Source organism: Nomascus leucogenys, chromosome 21, assembly GCF_006542625.1.
Source record: "Nomascus leucogenys isolate Asia chromosome 21, Asia_NLE_v1, whole genome shotgun sequence".
Classification (NCBI taxonomy): Eukaryota; Metazoa; Chordata; class Mammalia; order Primates; family Hylobatidae; genus Nomascus; species Nomascus leucogenys.
In genome coordinates this window covers 78,290,050-78,304,519 of record NC_044401.1, presented here as the reverse complement: position 1 = coordinate 78,304,519, position 14,470 = coordinate 78,290,050, and the positions used below count along the sequence as shown (strand labels likewise).

General features: G+C 38.1%; 1 protein-coding gene across 3 annotated transcripts in view; it reads left to right on the top strand.

Annotated features, from left to right (window-relative positions):
* PTPRG (protein tyrosine phosphatase receptor type G) overlaps positions 1 to 14,470 on the top strand; it is a 743,963-nt gene that overhangs the window by 687,825 nt on the left and 41,668 nt on the right. For all 3 annotated transcript variants that reach the window (XM_003273634.3, XM_003273635.3, XM_030802031.1), the window contains one exon: positions 9,659 to 9,750. In XM_003273634.3, coding sequence (XP_003273682.1) covers positions 9,659 to 9,750 — 92 coding nt within the window. The remainder of the gene's footprint in view (positions 1 to 9,658; positions 9,751 to 14,470) is intronic.

The window sequence follows — 14,470 nt, the reverse complement described above, 5'->3', positions numbered from 1 at the left end:
TGTCTGACAGACTCAGTTGTTTGGCAGCTGTGTAACTGAAATCCATTTTTAAAGAGTTAAATGGTGAAACTACTGGGCTGTTTTTCCATTTCTATTTTCTATTACCACTGGATTAGGAATCAGAAAACCTAGGTCCACCCTGAAATCTTTGTTCAGTGCCTTAACCTCTCTGAGCCTTAGTTTCCAGAATCTGTAAATTAATTAGGATGCCTATTCTCCTTGCCTTTTGAGGTAACTGTCAAGACCACAGTAGATGATATGTGTAAAAGCATTTTGGAAACCATACATTAGGCCGAAAGTGTAAGCTGTTGCAACTTTCCTTCCCAAATCATGGTACTGGTAATCCCAGCAGTCATGGAGAGAGAGCATTTGCATGACTCTCATGTTAAAATTACGTCCCTGACACTGAACTACATCCACTAGGTGTGCCCTACCTTGAATCATTCTCCTTTGATATAGGCTTTAGAACTTTCAATTCACTAGGATCCTCTGAATATGCCTTGCAACACCTTTGAGTAGGTATATTAGACCAGAAATTGCTTTTGAATGTTTTCTGTTTCATTCCCAGTTACCTATTTAATTAAGAAGTTAAATACTCAAAACCCAGGGGCATTTCTTTAAATGTGTCTTTTCCCCTTTTAAATATGTTTCTCCTAATTCATACTCACTCACTAGTAATATAACTGTATCAAAAAAAGATTGCTTCACATTCTCCACTGAATGAGAAGCCCATGTATTCAGTTGTACCTCAGTTGGCAAGGCAAGGCATTCTTGACAAGCTGTAACACGTTTGTAAAAATGAATTATTTTAAATGTAAGGCAGTGTGATGTTAAAGGGCTTACCTAGTGAAATGATGAGTGAGGCTAATCTGCAGGTGTTCATAGCTAACATAGCCTTACTAGGAGCATGCCTAAACAAATGAACTTACTTCACCCTTAACTGAGAGTTACCCTAAATGACCTTTCCTTAAAGAGCTTTCAGCTTGGTCACAATCTCTCAGCTTGGTAAATAAAACCCCACAGTCCTATTTAATAGTTACATTTGGAAAATATTTTAATTCACACAGCACTTTTTAAACAATTAATTGTTCTATTCTTTAGGATTTCTTCTTCTTTAGTTATAGCAGTACAACTGTGTCTCATATAAGAAAAACACAATTCAATTTTTAACAAACTTGTGAGTTATTTTCACTCTACTAAAGCTTTTACCACAACTTTTCTTTAATGGAGACCTCCATGGAATCATTTTAAATGATTTATCTTAGAAATTATCCAATTGTTCTTATTTCTAAAAATAATATGAGATTTATAGAGCTCCTATGAAGTATTTATTCTACCCATTCAATCTCAGTTATATTTTATCCCTGCTCAAAACCTAAATAACAATAATACTGGACCCCAGATTTATCAAATTATTTTACCGCTTGGGCTCTTCACTCTCTATAATTAATTTTTTTAAAGATATTTGCAGACAACAAACGTAACTAGTAAACTGAATCATTATATTGGCTAAAAATATGTGCAGCAGGGTGAAGTTGAAAATTCTAGTACCAAGCTGTTGTAAAAATAGAGCTCCAGGGTCATCACTGTGGAATATGCAATACACTGTGTTCCCAGAGCTTATTTTACAGTTAGCCTCTTAAAAAATTGTTATCTAATAATTATTGAGCTTTACCCACAAAGTATATTACGTTTATTTTCGCTACAGTCCTATAGAGACAGGTACAGTTGACACCCCCATTTTCTGGATGAAGAAACTGAGGTTCAGAGACATTTTTTTAATTTGCCCAAGGTTACAGAGCTAAGCAGTGGAGCTAACACTGGAATTATCTCTGTGGCTTCAAAGCACAGATGCTTATAAATGGCTCTGCCACCTCTTGGCATACGACTGTGACAGTTTTGATATCTCAAGACTTCAGACTCCTCATTTAGATATTGCTTCATTAAATCAAGGCATTTTCAAATACATGTGAATATTCTCTTTAGTTTTTTCTGAGTTATTGATCATTAACTTCTCTCACTAGCACTGACCATTTGGTTTTCCATTAAATTCTCTTTCATCCTCCTGGAGGGAATTTCATAATTCTTGGGTTGACATTTTCCCCATATTAAAAAATTTCCCCTCTCATCTCTGTTCTCTACTTATTTTTATTCTCTTCCTTCCTGAGAGAAAGACTCAACTCAGCAAGACATCCATTCCCTGCACAAAAACAGGTCTGTGTGATTTAAATGACTTAGGAAACAAGTCACAGCCATGTTGAATGTTGAACAAATTTAGACACTAGCTCAGCAACTTTGGATGATTCTGCTGTGGCTAAAATTCATAAATAAATAGCTTGTATCTTTAAATCCCAAAGCATACGTGGAATCAGTAAGTTATACTGACATTTGGGAACTATTATAAAATAGGTAAATGATTAAGGAAAGCTTTGCTAACCCTTTGATACTCATCCCTTTGAGATAGCAATTTATAGGAGTTTTTGAAGAATTTTGAATGACCAATTTTACTAATTCTAACAGGAATTTAGGATATTCAGTGTGTTCTTCTGATTTAGTATAGCAAAGACAGTGTTTTAAGAATGAAGACTTTTTTTTTCCCCTGGTCTCACCTAACACTTATGCAAAATATGGAAATACTAGACAGAGACTGTGAATATATATGGTGACTGAGGCAAGAGTATTTATCTAGCTTGAAAGAAGTGCTTTTGAGGTTGGCTTCCAATCACTATAAAGGTAGTATCAATTATTTTATCAGATAGATTTCGAATGGTTAGTGCCTGTTCCATGCATGACATATGGGAAAAGTAGGAGCAGGAGAGATAAGTTAAACTGTGACTTCTGCAGGAGAGTGAAAGGGGTTTTGGTGCAATATATTTCACTAAGGGTTTTTCAAAAGAAAATGTTCCCTGGTTACTGGTTTCCCATTGTTTAGGTGTGAGGATAAAGCATAATTGAATGCAGTAACCCAGCTGTCAGTCCCCTCATCTGCTTTCCATTTTCTAAAATACTGAAGTGGTCACAAAATTCTGTCTTTAAGATCCATAATATTCTTAACATTGACAGGTACTTATAAAAATCTAGTGACTCAGGAATATTCTTTTGAAAAAACAAACGAATATTACAGTTATTAATGAAGCATTCACTACATTATATTATTCTTTTATACTTTCATTATATAAAAACTTTTAGAAATCAGAACTTAGCTCATGAAATTAACCTGTTATAGAGCATATTGAAGGGGCTTTCCTAAATACGCACACCATCAGACACAAATGTCCTTACAAATGCTTTTCTCTGGAAATTAGAAAATCTAACTTTCTAATAAGAGCACTACAAAACAAAATGTTGCTGCTAACCAGTAGCTTAGAAATTCAGAAATGATTCATGCCTTTCCAGCAGTTAAAATACATCTTAATAATTTGAAGGTCACTGGCTTCAGCAGGGTGCCAGAATATAAAGGGGTTTTAAACATGCAGTTTAAAACCCTTGGGATTAAACCAACCTTGTTGGCATATTTTATTTATACAGAGATTATCTCCAAAGGAGATTCATTGGTCTTTTGACTATAATGAAGCCCTTTCTTTATTGACTTCATTGTGTCATAAATGAAAAGAGATTTCTTTTTATGGCAGGAAGTAAAATGTTCCAACCTCCACAACACTCCATGCATCCTAAGAGTGTGATTTAGACAAAAATCTATTTGTTGTGTCCTAACTCAGGAAATCTTGATAATGTCCTTTTATTTCATATTTGCTTTATCTTCCTAAGTTGACACAAAGGAATTACCAAACACCTTGAGAGGCCTGAACTTGGCCTCTGAGAGACTGAGAGGGCGGATAGGAGGGGCAGGGGGCTGAATTCCTGAAAATGAGGTCTATCCACTAGAGGTGTAGTTAACAGTACCTGCTAACAGGCCAGTTGTTGGAACAGGGTGGAAGGAAGGCGGTGGGTAAGGTCTGAGCTGCACTGATTTGAGCCAGGTACTAAGCTAGGGCTCTATATGTTTTCTCTGCCCATGGAGATTTGGTTGGAATTTGGGATAGGGTTGAGAGATCTGCCAAGGGTTAAATGAACTTTACAGGGACTGCTCATAGAGTGGGTGACTTAAGGACCTCTGGAATCTTAATGGTATTTATATAAATACCCACACACTTCCCGAGTAAGCAAGAAGGGATATTTTATTAAATAGACCTTAAGTCAATCAACTGCAGCAGCTAAGCATCTTGTCAGGAAGGTAAATGCCGTTAACACTTTATCTGCCTGGCATCATCAAGGTGACCAGTCTACCAGTGTGAATTTTCCAGGTAACTGAAGCTTACCCTCAAAGCCAAAGAATATCATTTCAATCCTTTTTGCTGAAAAGTTTCTTTTAAATATAAGCTCTAGGGAGGTAATATAATAAGGAAGAACCCAGGTTTTGGAGTCAGCCTGGCCCTATTACTTGATAATGACAGAAGCCTTGGCAAGCTCCTTGGTCCCTTTTAGGCAGTTTCCTCATCTAGAAAATTAGATTAATCACAGCACCTAGAACATAGGGTTGTGCATGTAAAGCAAGTAGCACCTAACAATAAATCATAGACATGAAATGTTTACTAAATGCCAGGCACTCTTCTAAGTACTTGTGCTATCTTGTTTACTTTTCATAACATTCTATGAATTATGAAATGTTTACTAAATGCCAGGCACTCTTATAAGTACTTGTGTTATCTTGTTTGCTTTTCATAACACTCTATGAATTAAGTACTGTTATTCCCATTTTACAGATGAGGAAAGGGAATCAGAGAAGTGGAGTCACGCAGTCTGGCTCTGGCTTTTCCACTCACACCATTGCCTCTGGTTTCCTGATACACAGGAAGCCTCTCATCACTGGTGGCTGATAAGAATCACAGATACTCAGTTTTACTGAGTTACATGCTAATGGCCTTACCAGGAGCAGTGTACTAAGGCCGGGCCCTTTGTGCAACTCCTCCCTGTGGTGTATGTTCAGGGACAGCTTTGGCTGCTCATTTTTCCTTTCTAATATCAAATAAAAAACTATGGGCAAGAAAGCTGTTTCTCTTTTTATTTATCTGTTATGCCTTAAGATTAAGAGAAAGGAAATTTAGCATATATGAGTAGGTTAGAGGCATCAAGTATTGGTGATTTCCCTCTCACAGTTCTGAAGATGCAAGTACAGCAGATACCTAACTGTAGATTTTGGAAACAGCTTTATGTTTGAATGCCATTGTTCTTTACTGCCTACAGTGTTGCATTTGAGGTCAGTGTTATCTCAGCTTTGGTGTTTTCTTCTCAGGAGAAGTTGCTGTCATCAGTTCACCCTCTTCTGAGGCTCTGCTTTTGGTACCTACAAACCTAATTTCAAACTTCATCAAAAGTACATAAGAAGGTTTTGTTGTGGATTGAACAAAATAAAAGGCCAGTTATGTACATAATCTAATTCTAACCACAAAAAGCTAAAATCTGGGAACTTAAGGGTAAATAATAATATTTAATAACAATAAGCCCACCTCTTCAGGTACATATTCTCTACATTAGTCATTTTATAATCGGGTGATTTAGTGATAATGGTAGTGGTCCCACTTTTGCCTAGTTTAAACCTTTGGTATCTGAAAATTTTGTAAGTACAAATAGTGGCTGAGTAAAGTGGCTCATGCCTATAATAATCTCAGTGCTTTGGGAGGCAGAGGCAGGACGATCACTCGAGCCCAGGAGTTTGAGACTAGCCTGGACAACATAGTGAGACCCCATCTCTACAAAAAATATAAGCCAGGTATGGTGACGTGGGCCTGTAGTCTCAGCTACTCAGAAGGCTGAGGTGGAAGGATTGCTTGAGGCTAGGAGTTCAAGACCAGCCTGGGCAACATAGCAAGACTCCATCTCTACAAAAAATATAAGCCAGGTATGGTGGCATGGGCCTGTAGTCTCAGCTACTCAGAAGGCTGAGGTGGAAGGATTGCTTGAGGCTAGGAGTTCAAGACTAGCCTGGGCAACATAGCAAGACTCTATCTCTTTAAATCAGCCAGGCATGGTGGCGCAGAACTATACCTAGCTACTTAAGAGACTGGGGTAGGAGGATCACTTGAGCTCAGGAGTTTGAGTTGGCAGTGAGCTACAATTGAGCAGCTGCACTCCAACCAGCCTGGGTGACACAGTGAGACCATGTCTCAAAAAAAAAAAATTAGCACAAAATTATCAAGTGACATTTATCAGATTAACCAGGATATTAAGAATTAAAAAGTTTAATTTGTTATTCCTTGAAATTATAGTGCTTTGAGAATGAAGACAAACAGTATATCATAGTACACAGGAATACAGTCTTTGGGTTCAATGGACCTGGGTTCAAATCTCAGCTCTGCCACTTAACTGAGCCTTTTTGGACAAGTTGCCTTGGTTTCCTTATGTGCACTGTGAGAATAACCATGTTCCCTTCATCTGGTTCTTACAGAGATAAATGTGAGAAAAACATTTAGCACCGTCCCTGGTAACCAGTAAGGGCTTAATAAATGGTGGTTTTCCTCTCATTATACCAACTTTATCGTTATCCTGCTTTTGTTATACCATAATAATCTCTCATTTAATCTGTAGTCAGTGAAAACATCTTCACTTTGATTCCAGCCCCTTTTTTCCTTTATGCTTCTCCCACCACCACCACCACTACATCAGTGACATTTATTCCCACTGTCATCAAATCCATCCTTTTAATGGCACTTGTAGTCTTTATCACATAATTACACTGTTCTTGCTCTCCCTTGTGTTCATCTCTTCACCAACACAAATGTCCTTGAGCAGAGACCATCTCCCTAATATCTGGCTGAGTACTAGGTGCTCAGAAACGGCTTCATCCAGGGGTTTCCCATTCTCTGAGTCAGAGCACTTTTTATCTAGGGTCTGCAGCCAGCTGCTTCTGCCATTCTAAACTTTTTTCAACTGCAAGATGCATATGAAAAGAGTACACATTTCTTGGAGTACATGTTAATACATATAAAGTACACAGAAAGTGCCTGGCCTAGTTAGTGCTGCTAATATTCTCTGCAATCTTTAATGAAACTCAGACATTTAGGTGGAGATAGCATGTTTTGGATAAATGTCTTCTTAAAACACACAGGGCCTTTCCAGATAAAAATTGAGCCGATTAGGCCTCTGATGCTGTCCTAATTGCTTGGCCTTCTGCTAGTTACATTGATTTTATAATCATCTGGCTCATGTTGAGAGAATGTAATAGAAAAATTATGAGAATGATTAGAATAATTAGTCATGGCCTTATATTCATCTCAATATAAAGAAAAGAGATTTATGACTCCTCAGCTATTTATCTTGATGGCAGGGCAAATGCTGTATTATCTGGGTAGCTGACAGTGGTCAGTACAGCATGCATCTGTATGTATGTCCGCCTGTCTGGTACTTTTGTGACATTATTGCTGGTGCCTGGAAACCCAGAGGGTGTGGTTAGGCGTCCTTGGATAAAGATGCAAATTGGAGAGACTAGTGAGTCATATATTTCCATGATTATCATACTGAGCTCTGCTGGATTTTTGCTGCTTCTAGCCATAGTGGCAGCAGGCATGCTGATTTCTGGGCATGTGTGTGTGACATTAGCTTGGATATTACAGTTGAGCACTTTGCAGAAAAAAACAATAAGCAGTTAACCTGAAGGCATTTCTTTTAATGATTTGAGGTGGGCTATGGCCTTTTAAATGCTGTGGTTTTTACCTTACAGAGTAAAACCGTTCTAAAGCTGATATGTTTTTTCTTATTTTGAACTAGAGTCCGTGTTCTTAATCATGGCACTATAAGTTCTCGGGAATCTAAAATTCTAAACTATCATTATCGTATAAATGTTGCCTTCGACCTATTACTCTACTAAATATGTCACTCTGCCCTTGAAAATAGTGTTGTATCTGTCATTTCTAAGTATATGAAAGTCCTATAGTCTATATATTAGAGTGATTCTGTGGTTAGGTTGTACATCTCACCCATTTTGCCTCTTGTTTGAAAATGAGTTTATTCTTGGGCTAATCATTTAGAGACTCTCCAGCTTTGTACATAGTAACCCTTTTCTCAACTTGAGATCATTTTCATTGCCACTGATCATTATTGTAGAATTTGCTTACTTCTAAACATTTTAAGTGAAGTGATCAGATAATTTTGGAAATTTTTCTTGAACTGTGCATTCTGCTAAATATTCTGGAGAAACATTTTGGCTCCGCTTACTCTGTTAATGCTGGTTACATCATGAGAGCTATAGATTTCTTGGGCATGCAAAATGATTGCATATTCATGAACATCTTCAATTCTGAAATATTTGTAAATAACTTGGCAATTTTTTTCATAAGGTTGCCTATTAACATGATTAGGACTTTAATTGTTCACACAGGAAGAATTTGTACTTACAGAGCACCACCTATTTGATAAGTAACATTTCTATGCTAAGCAACTTGGATTATGAACACATAAGTCACCTTCCTAAAACAAAGTATAAGAGATGCTATTTTCCACTTAAGCATGATTCAAGTTTGAAAATGTCAATAGATGCAAAAAGCCACCCTAGAGCTTTGCTCTCTCGAAAGAAAGAAGAGAAGGAATGACATAGTCAATGTTAACTGTCACCAGATGAAGAGAAATCAGATTGTCAGGCCTGGATCTATAAAATTCTTGCCAAAGTAGGACCTCATTTACACATACAGATCTTCATACCCTTTGCTAAGAAAAGCATCTGTGGCAGTTTAGATGTTTGTGCGTTTGCCAAAGATCTTTCACTCTGAATAAAGTAAATGTCATGTCTGTTGTTTATCTCAAATTCAGCAGAGTATTTTTAAAAGGAAATATTTGTGGGGGAGGGTCGAGGGAGAAAGGAAGAAGGAGGTTGGGGAGCTCCAGTTAGTTGGGTGTGGCTATTTTATAGCAGTACTCAAGTATCATGATAAATAAGCTTAAAACATACTTCGGGCTTATGAACTGAAAGTCTCCTTTTGAAGTGACAACACAAAATAAATGGGAATGTGGAGTCTTCCTGAATCTATACCTAGTCTGTCAACACCAAAAAAATCCAGTTAATTCAGTCAAACTGATTATTTGGCATCATGTAGACACAGCTGTCTTGAGCTAAAATTTTGAACACTTAAAGATAGATGGCATTGTACCCAGAGCCAGCTGGTACAATGGCATCTATCTATAATTGTGTATAAAGGATTGCTTAAAACTTAAAAGATTGGAAATAGAACTTAATTGCTCAAAGTTCAAGCTGGACTCCATTGAACAGCAATTAAAAAACAAACAAACAAAAAAAACAAAGAAAACCCCTGGTGTGATAAAATTTCTTGGCAAATGGGTACCCTTGATAAATTCACACTTTTAGTTAAGAGTATGCTGTGGTAATTTAACTATGTAAATTGCCTTGAATATAAAAAGTAAAGGGAATTCTCTATGTACCTTTTTTTAAAAACAGTATTTAACCTGGCTTGTAGGCATTAAAGTCATAATGAGATCCTAATGTAAAATAAATCCTGAGACTTTTCTTCAGGACATCTATTTTGTGTGATACAATTATTTTGCTCTTTGCAAAAATCAAGTATTTGTCTTAAGGATGCTTTGCTTTATCAGTGTAATTTGTTTTATGGAAGTATTCTATGTAACTTTGAATATTATTTTATTCCCCCAGATGACATGGAAGCCATTCCTGTCAAACAGTTTGTCAAACACATCGGTGAGCTCTATTCTAATAACCAGCATGGGTTCTCTGAGGATTTTGAGGTATGTTTCAAAGCTGGAAGTTAACTTCCAGAAACCTAACTCTTACTTTATGCAGATTTTTGTAAACTTGAACTGAATTCATTCCAAGCATAACAAAACAGTAACTATGGAAAGTGGAGTTTTTCATCTATTATTTTAATAGGCATTCTTTTCCAAATAAAATTTAGGTGAAAGGGGAGTTGATTGTACCTGTCCTGAATATGTATTTCTACAAAAGAACTGATTTAGTGATAGAAAAGAAGCAAACTGGTAGGGATTGCTCTTCAGGCTCTTGTTACATTTAATTCTAACTGGGAACAGCAGTCATAACACAAGCTCCCTAATTCCGTGTCTTTTCTGCAATGCACATGGTATAGTGAAGATAGCAGGTTTGGTGTCTGAAAAACTGGATGCTGGCTTCATCAGTAGTGAGCTTCATAATCCTCAGACCAATCACGTCATCTCAGATCCCCCGTTTTCCCATTTTTGAAAAATGGCACCAATGTCACCTACATTGTAAAGCCGTTGGAGAAAATAAATGATGAACCTCTTTGCAAGTGCTGAGTTCATTGTTAAGAACCATGCAAAGGTTGACTGTTGTTGTTTTCATGATTATTAATCCTTGGAGAGAAGACTTGGGTTAACACAGCCTTCTGATTTTAAGAACTGGTGTGTAGGAAACAAGGTAGAGAGAGGCATGTACCACCCTGCCAACTCTGGGTTCCGTGCCAGTTCAGCAGTGACAGGGTGTCAATGAGGAGCTATTAAACAGACTGCCCTTTTCTTCACTGAGGCGCTTAACTAAGGCACATCTCTGGCAGCAAGAGTTGTGTCGAGGAGGCCAAGTTTTCATGGCAGCTCAGCTGTCTTCTAGCTTTGTGGGTAAGTTGGTTCCTTTCTCTGTCTCATTTCTACTTTAAAATGGAAATGATGATGATGATGATAACCTACCCATCTCTTTCAACAAAATTGGTTACCGGGCAAAAGGAAGTAATGGAAGGTAAGCACTTTAAGATCATCTAGGAGTCATACAGCTGGAAGGTGCAGTTACCTTGAATGAACAATGAGAAATAAAAACAGGATGAAAAGCCCCTGTCTATGCAAATTTGGAACCCCAAAAGGCTATCATAAAGGCAGTTATATTGCTGACTTGTTTTAAATTAAGTCTTTCTCTTAGTTTTTTGTTAGTTTTTGTTGTTTTGAGCAGAATGAAAACAAAGGTGGTAGAAAGAACCTCTGATTTATTCTATGAAGTCATATGTTCTATGGAACCAACAAAAGCAGGTCAAGTATTTAATGCTATTAGATGCTTACTAAAAAAGGTGCCTATTCAACTACAAAGAACATGGTTTAAGTCAAACATTTTGTATTCATGAGGACAGCAAATGTGTGTGGTGTTAAAGTGATTTAGTTCAATCGACTGTTGGCTGGATGACTGAGCAAGAATATTGAGGCATTTAACAATGTTGATGGTATTCAGGACAAACATCTATCCTCTAGAGAGCCGAATTTGATCAGGATGATCAAATGCAACTCCAGTTTCTCAATTATTTATGATTTGAGACCCCAGTGCTATTCATCACAGCTGGTTTTGACACCATTTAATTATTCAAAATAATCAGCTACACCTCTGTAAACTTGATCTGACTTAAAATGGGCTTTGCTGCATCAAAATCATGCTTCTTAACAAATCCTGGGCATCTGTACCCTATTTCTGTCCTAAAAAATATACTGCAGCTAAAAGCTGTAATCGCCTACATTGAACTTTATAGCTTAAATAGTATTAGCTGATACTTATGGGAGTGGAATGGGGAGGGCAGGCAGGAAGGTGAAATGACTGTTGTCATTTCACTATCTTTTCAGGTTTGAAAGGTTTAAAATCAGAGCTGTTCAGAATAGGAAGAATATGCTTTCTTCTAAAAAGAACAGCAAAGCAGCAACGTAAAGGGGAGAATAAGAAAATAGAAAAGCTCACCAATGTTACTGTCACCTTATAATTAGGTGAAAATTTGAAGTATTTTAAAAGAGTAGTATTCCTTTTGGGTAACTGCTAAAAGGGAAAACTGGTAATAGGCTACATAAGAAGCTATTATGGCTATTTTATAAACAGAGATAGTAACAGGCTTTATACGAAAGGATAGAAAAAGATTTTGTGTAATTAAAAACAAAATTGTATTATGGTAAGAGAGTTAAGGTAATCTTAGTCTCAGATTTCCAGATCCATTTACCTGGAATAATGATAGCCAGCATTTACTAGTTAGTACTGTGCATGGATCATTCTATTTCCTGAGGTAGGTGCTATCTTATTGTCCCCATTTTACTGATGACGAAACTACCCATGAGAAAACTGAGGCTGTGGGTGGCTACATTTTGAAATGGCAGCAGTAGGATTTAAGACCAGGGTATCTGACTTGAACCCACATGGTTCACCTTGACACCATCCAGACTCTCATTAAAGTAGTGTCCTGGGCCAGGCACAGTGGCTCACACCTGTAATCCCAACACTTTGGGAGAACAAGGTGGGAGGATCGCTTGAGATCAGGAGTTCCCAACCAGCCTGGACAACACAGCAAGACTCTGTCTCTACAAAAAAAATTTTTTTTAATTAGCCAGGTGTGGTGATGCACAACTGTGGTCCTAGCTATTCAGAGGCCGAGGCTGCCGCAGGAGGATCACTTGAGCCCAGGATATTGAGGCTGCAGTGAGCTATGACTGTAGCACTGCATTCCAGCCTGAGTGACAGAGCAAGACCCTGTCTCAGGAAAAACCACCAAAAAGCCAGAGTAATGTCCTGTAATGAGCCAAGGTCAGAAGGAGAAATAAGCAAGCTTGCAAGTGACTAGAACTGATCATGCCGCAGTGCCTTAACGATACAAAAAGGTGGGGAGAGCAGCCAAATTAGGAACCCTCCACTAGGAGTATTAGCTGCCCATTAAGTGATCTGTATGGTCTCGAGCCTTCTGAGATAGCTGAGAATATGACTTATAAAAATCTTATCCAACAGGTAGGCCTAAAATTAGTCTTAAAGTTATGAGAAATACAACTGAAAAGTTAACAGCTGGACATTAAGAGGAGCTAAAACAACCCATCTAACAGTTACTGAAGATCTACCATTCTCTGGCCATAATATAAGATACAAATGTGAATTAGAGTCCTTGCCCTCAAAGAGTTCAATCTGGTATTGGGGGAGGCCAGAGTGTACACAACCAAAACAGAAACAGGACAAAGCAAAATAAGTGCTATTGTACAGGCATAAAGTTCTGAAGAAGTGCAAAGGAGAAAGGCATCTATGTATTTTCATTGGAGATTTCAGCAAAAATTCTCACCCATCATGTTTAAACATCTCGGAAGTAAAAAAATGTTGGTGAATAACTATCATAGTTTCAGAACTTTACTGCTTGGCGAATGCGAAAAACAATTCACTGGTAATTTTGACTCTTTGTCTAGAAGTGTTGCTATAAGCCAGCTTTTTGTTCTTGTCAGATAAATTCTAGAGACCATGAAAAGCAACATCATACAGTATTTGCAGTCACTAGAAATAACATCAGTCCTTTTCTTGTGATAGCGTTGGATGACACCATTAACTTGGCTACCTGAGCTAACTTCAACCTCACTGTCCTTCCCAGGGAGTAGTTTCCCAGAGTAGTATTAAAAGATTGACAGCCTCTTCCTTGGCCCCCACAAACATAATGCAGAAGGCTTCCAAAAGACCAGTGCTAGCATAGTCTTTCAAAAGGAAGGCACTCCAAAGCTCCATGAGTCAGAAGAATTAACAGGCAGGGACTGGGAGAATCAGAAGTCTTAAAGAGTGCAGGATGAGGCCAGCGGTCCACAGCCCCTTGACAAGATCCTTTGGGGGCTGCCTCTATTACAGTTAACCAGCTGTGCTAAATTTGGGCTGGTTGTTCATCTCAAATCAAAAGAACAAAGCTTAGTCCACCTGAGCCCATGCTCTGAGGGACCAGTGGCCACAATGAGTTTAGGAAATGAAGGGAGACGTCCAGGGCTGCTGATGACGTATAATAGGGAAGTCTCTGGTCAGAGGTGTAATGCTGCACCAACTGCTGCCTGCAAGAGGGCAGAAAATGAGCCTGTAGGCAGGGCTGTCCAATCTTTTGGCTTCCCTAGGCCACGTTGGAAGAATAAATGTCTTGGGCCACACATAAAATACACTAATGAGAGCTGATGAGCTAAAAAATTGCAGGAAAAAAAAAAACCCTCAATGTTTTAAGAAAGTTTACGAATTTGTGTTGGGCTGCTTTCAAAGCCATCCTGGGCCGCATGTGGCCCGTGGGCCGTGGATTGGATAAGCTTGCTGTAGAGTTAAGTTTCCTCAGCCTTTTTGACAAAAATGCCAGTTTGGGTCTTAAATATCTTAAGAAAAACATTTTTAAACGGTTATGAGGTAAATCACAGTTGTTTGAGATTTCGATGAAGAGGGAGATAAAAGGGAGATGGCCAGATTTCATGAAAAGTAATTCTTATGTTAGAGACCAGCTGCAGGATAATAATGCTGTGTTATACTCTCCAAAGATAGGTTAGTTTTCTAGGGGGCAAATGCAGTCATTTTGATAAGGATACATGGATTTGGATAGAGGAAGAGAACAGGCATTCTTACCAAGGTAAATGGCAATAAAGCAATGAGCAGGAAATCAAATGGTCTTTTCAAAGGGTATGGAGTTAATATTGTCTGGGACTGGGAAGGGAGGGGAATATTGTCTGGGATTGGAAAGGGAGGGGA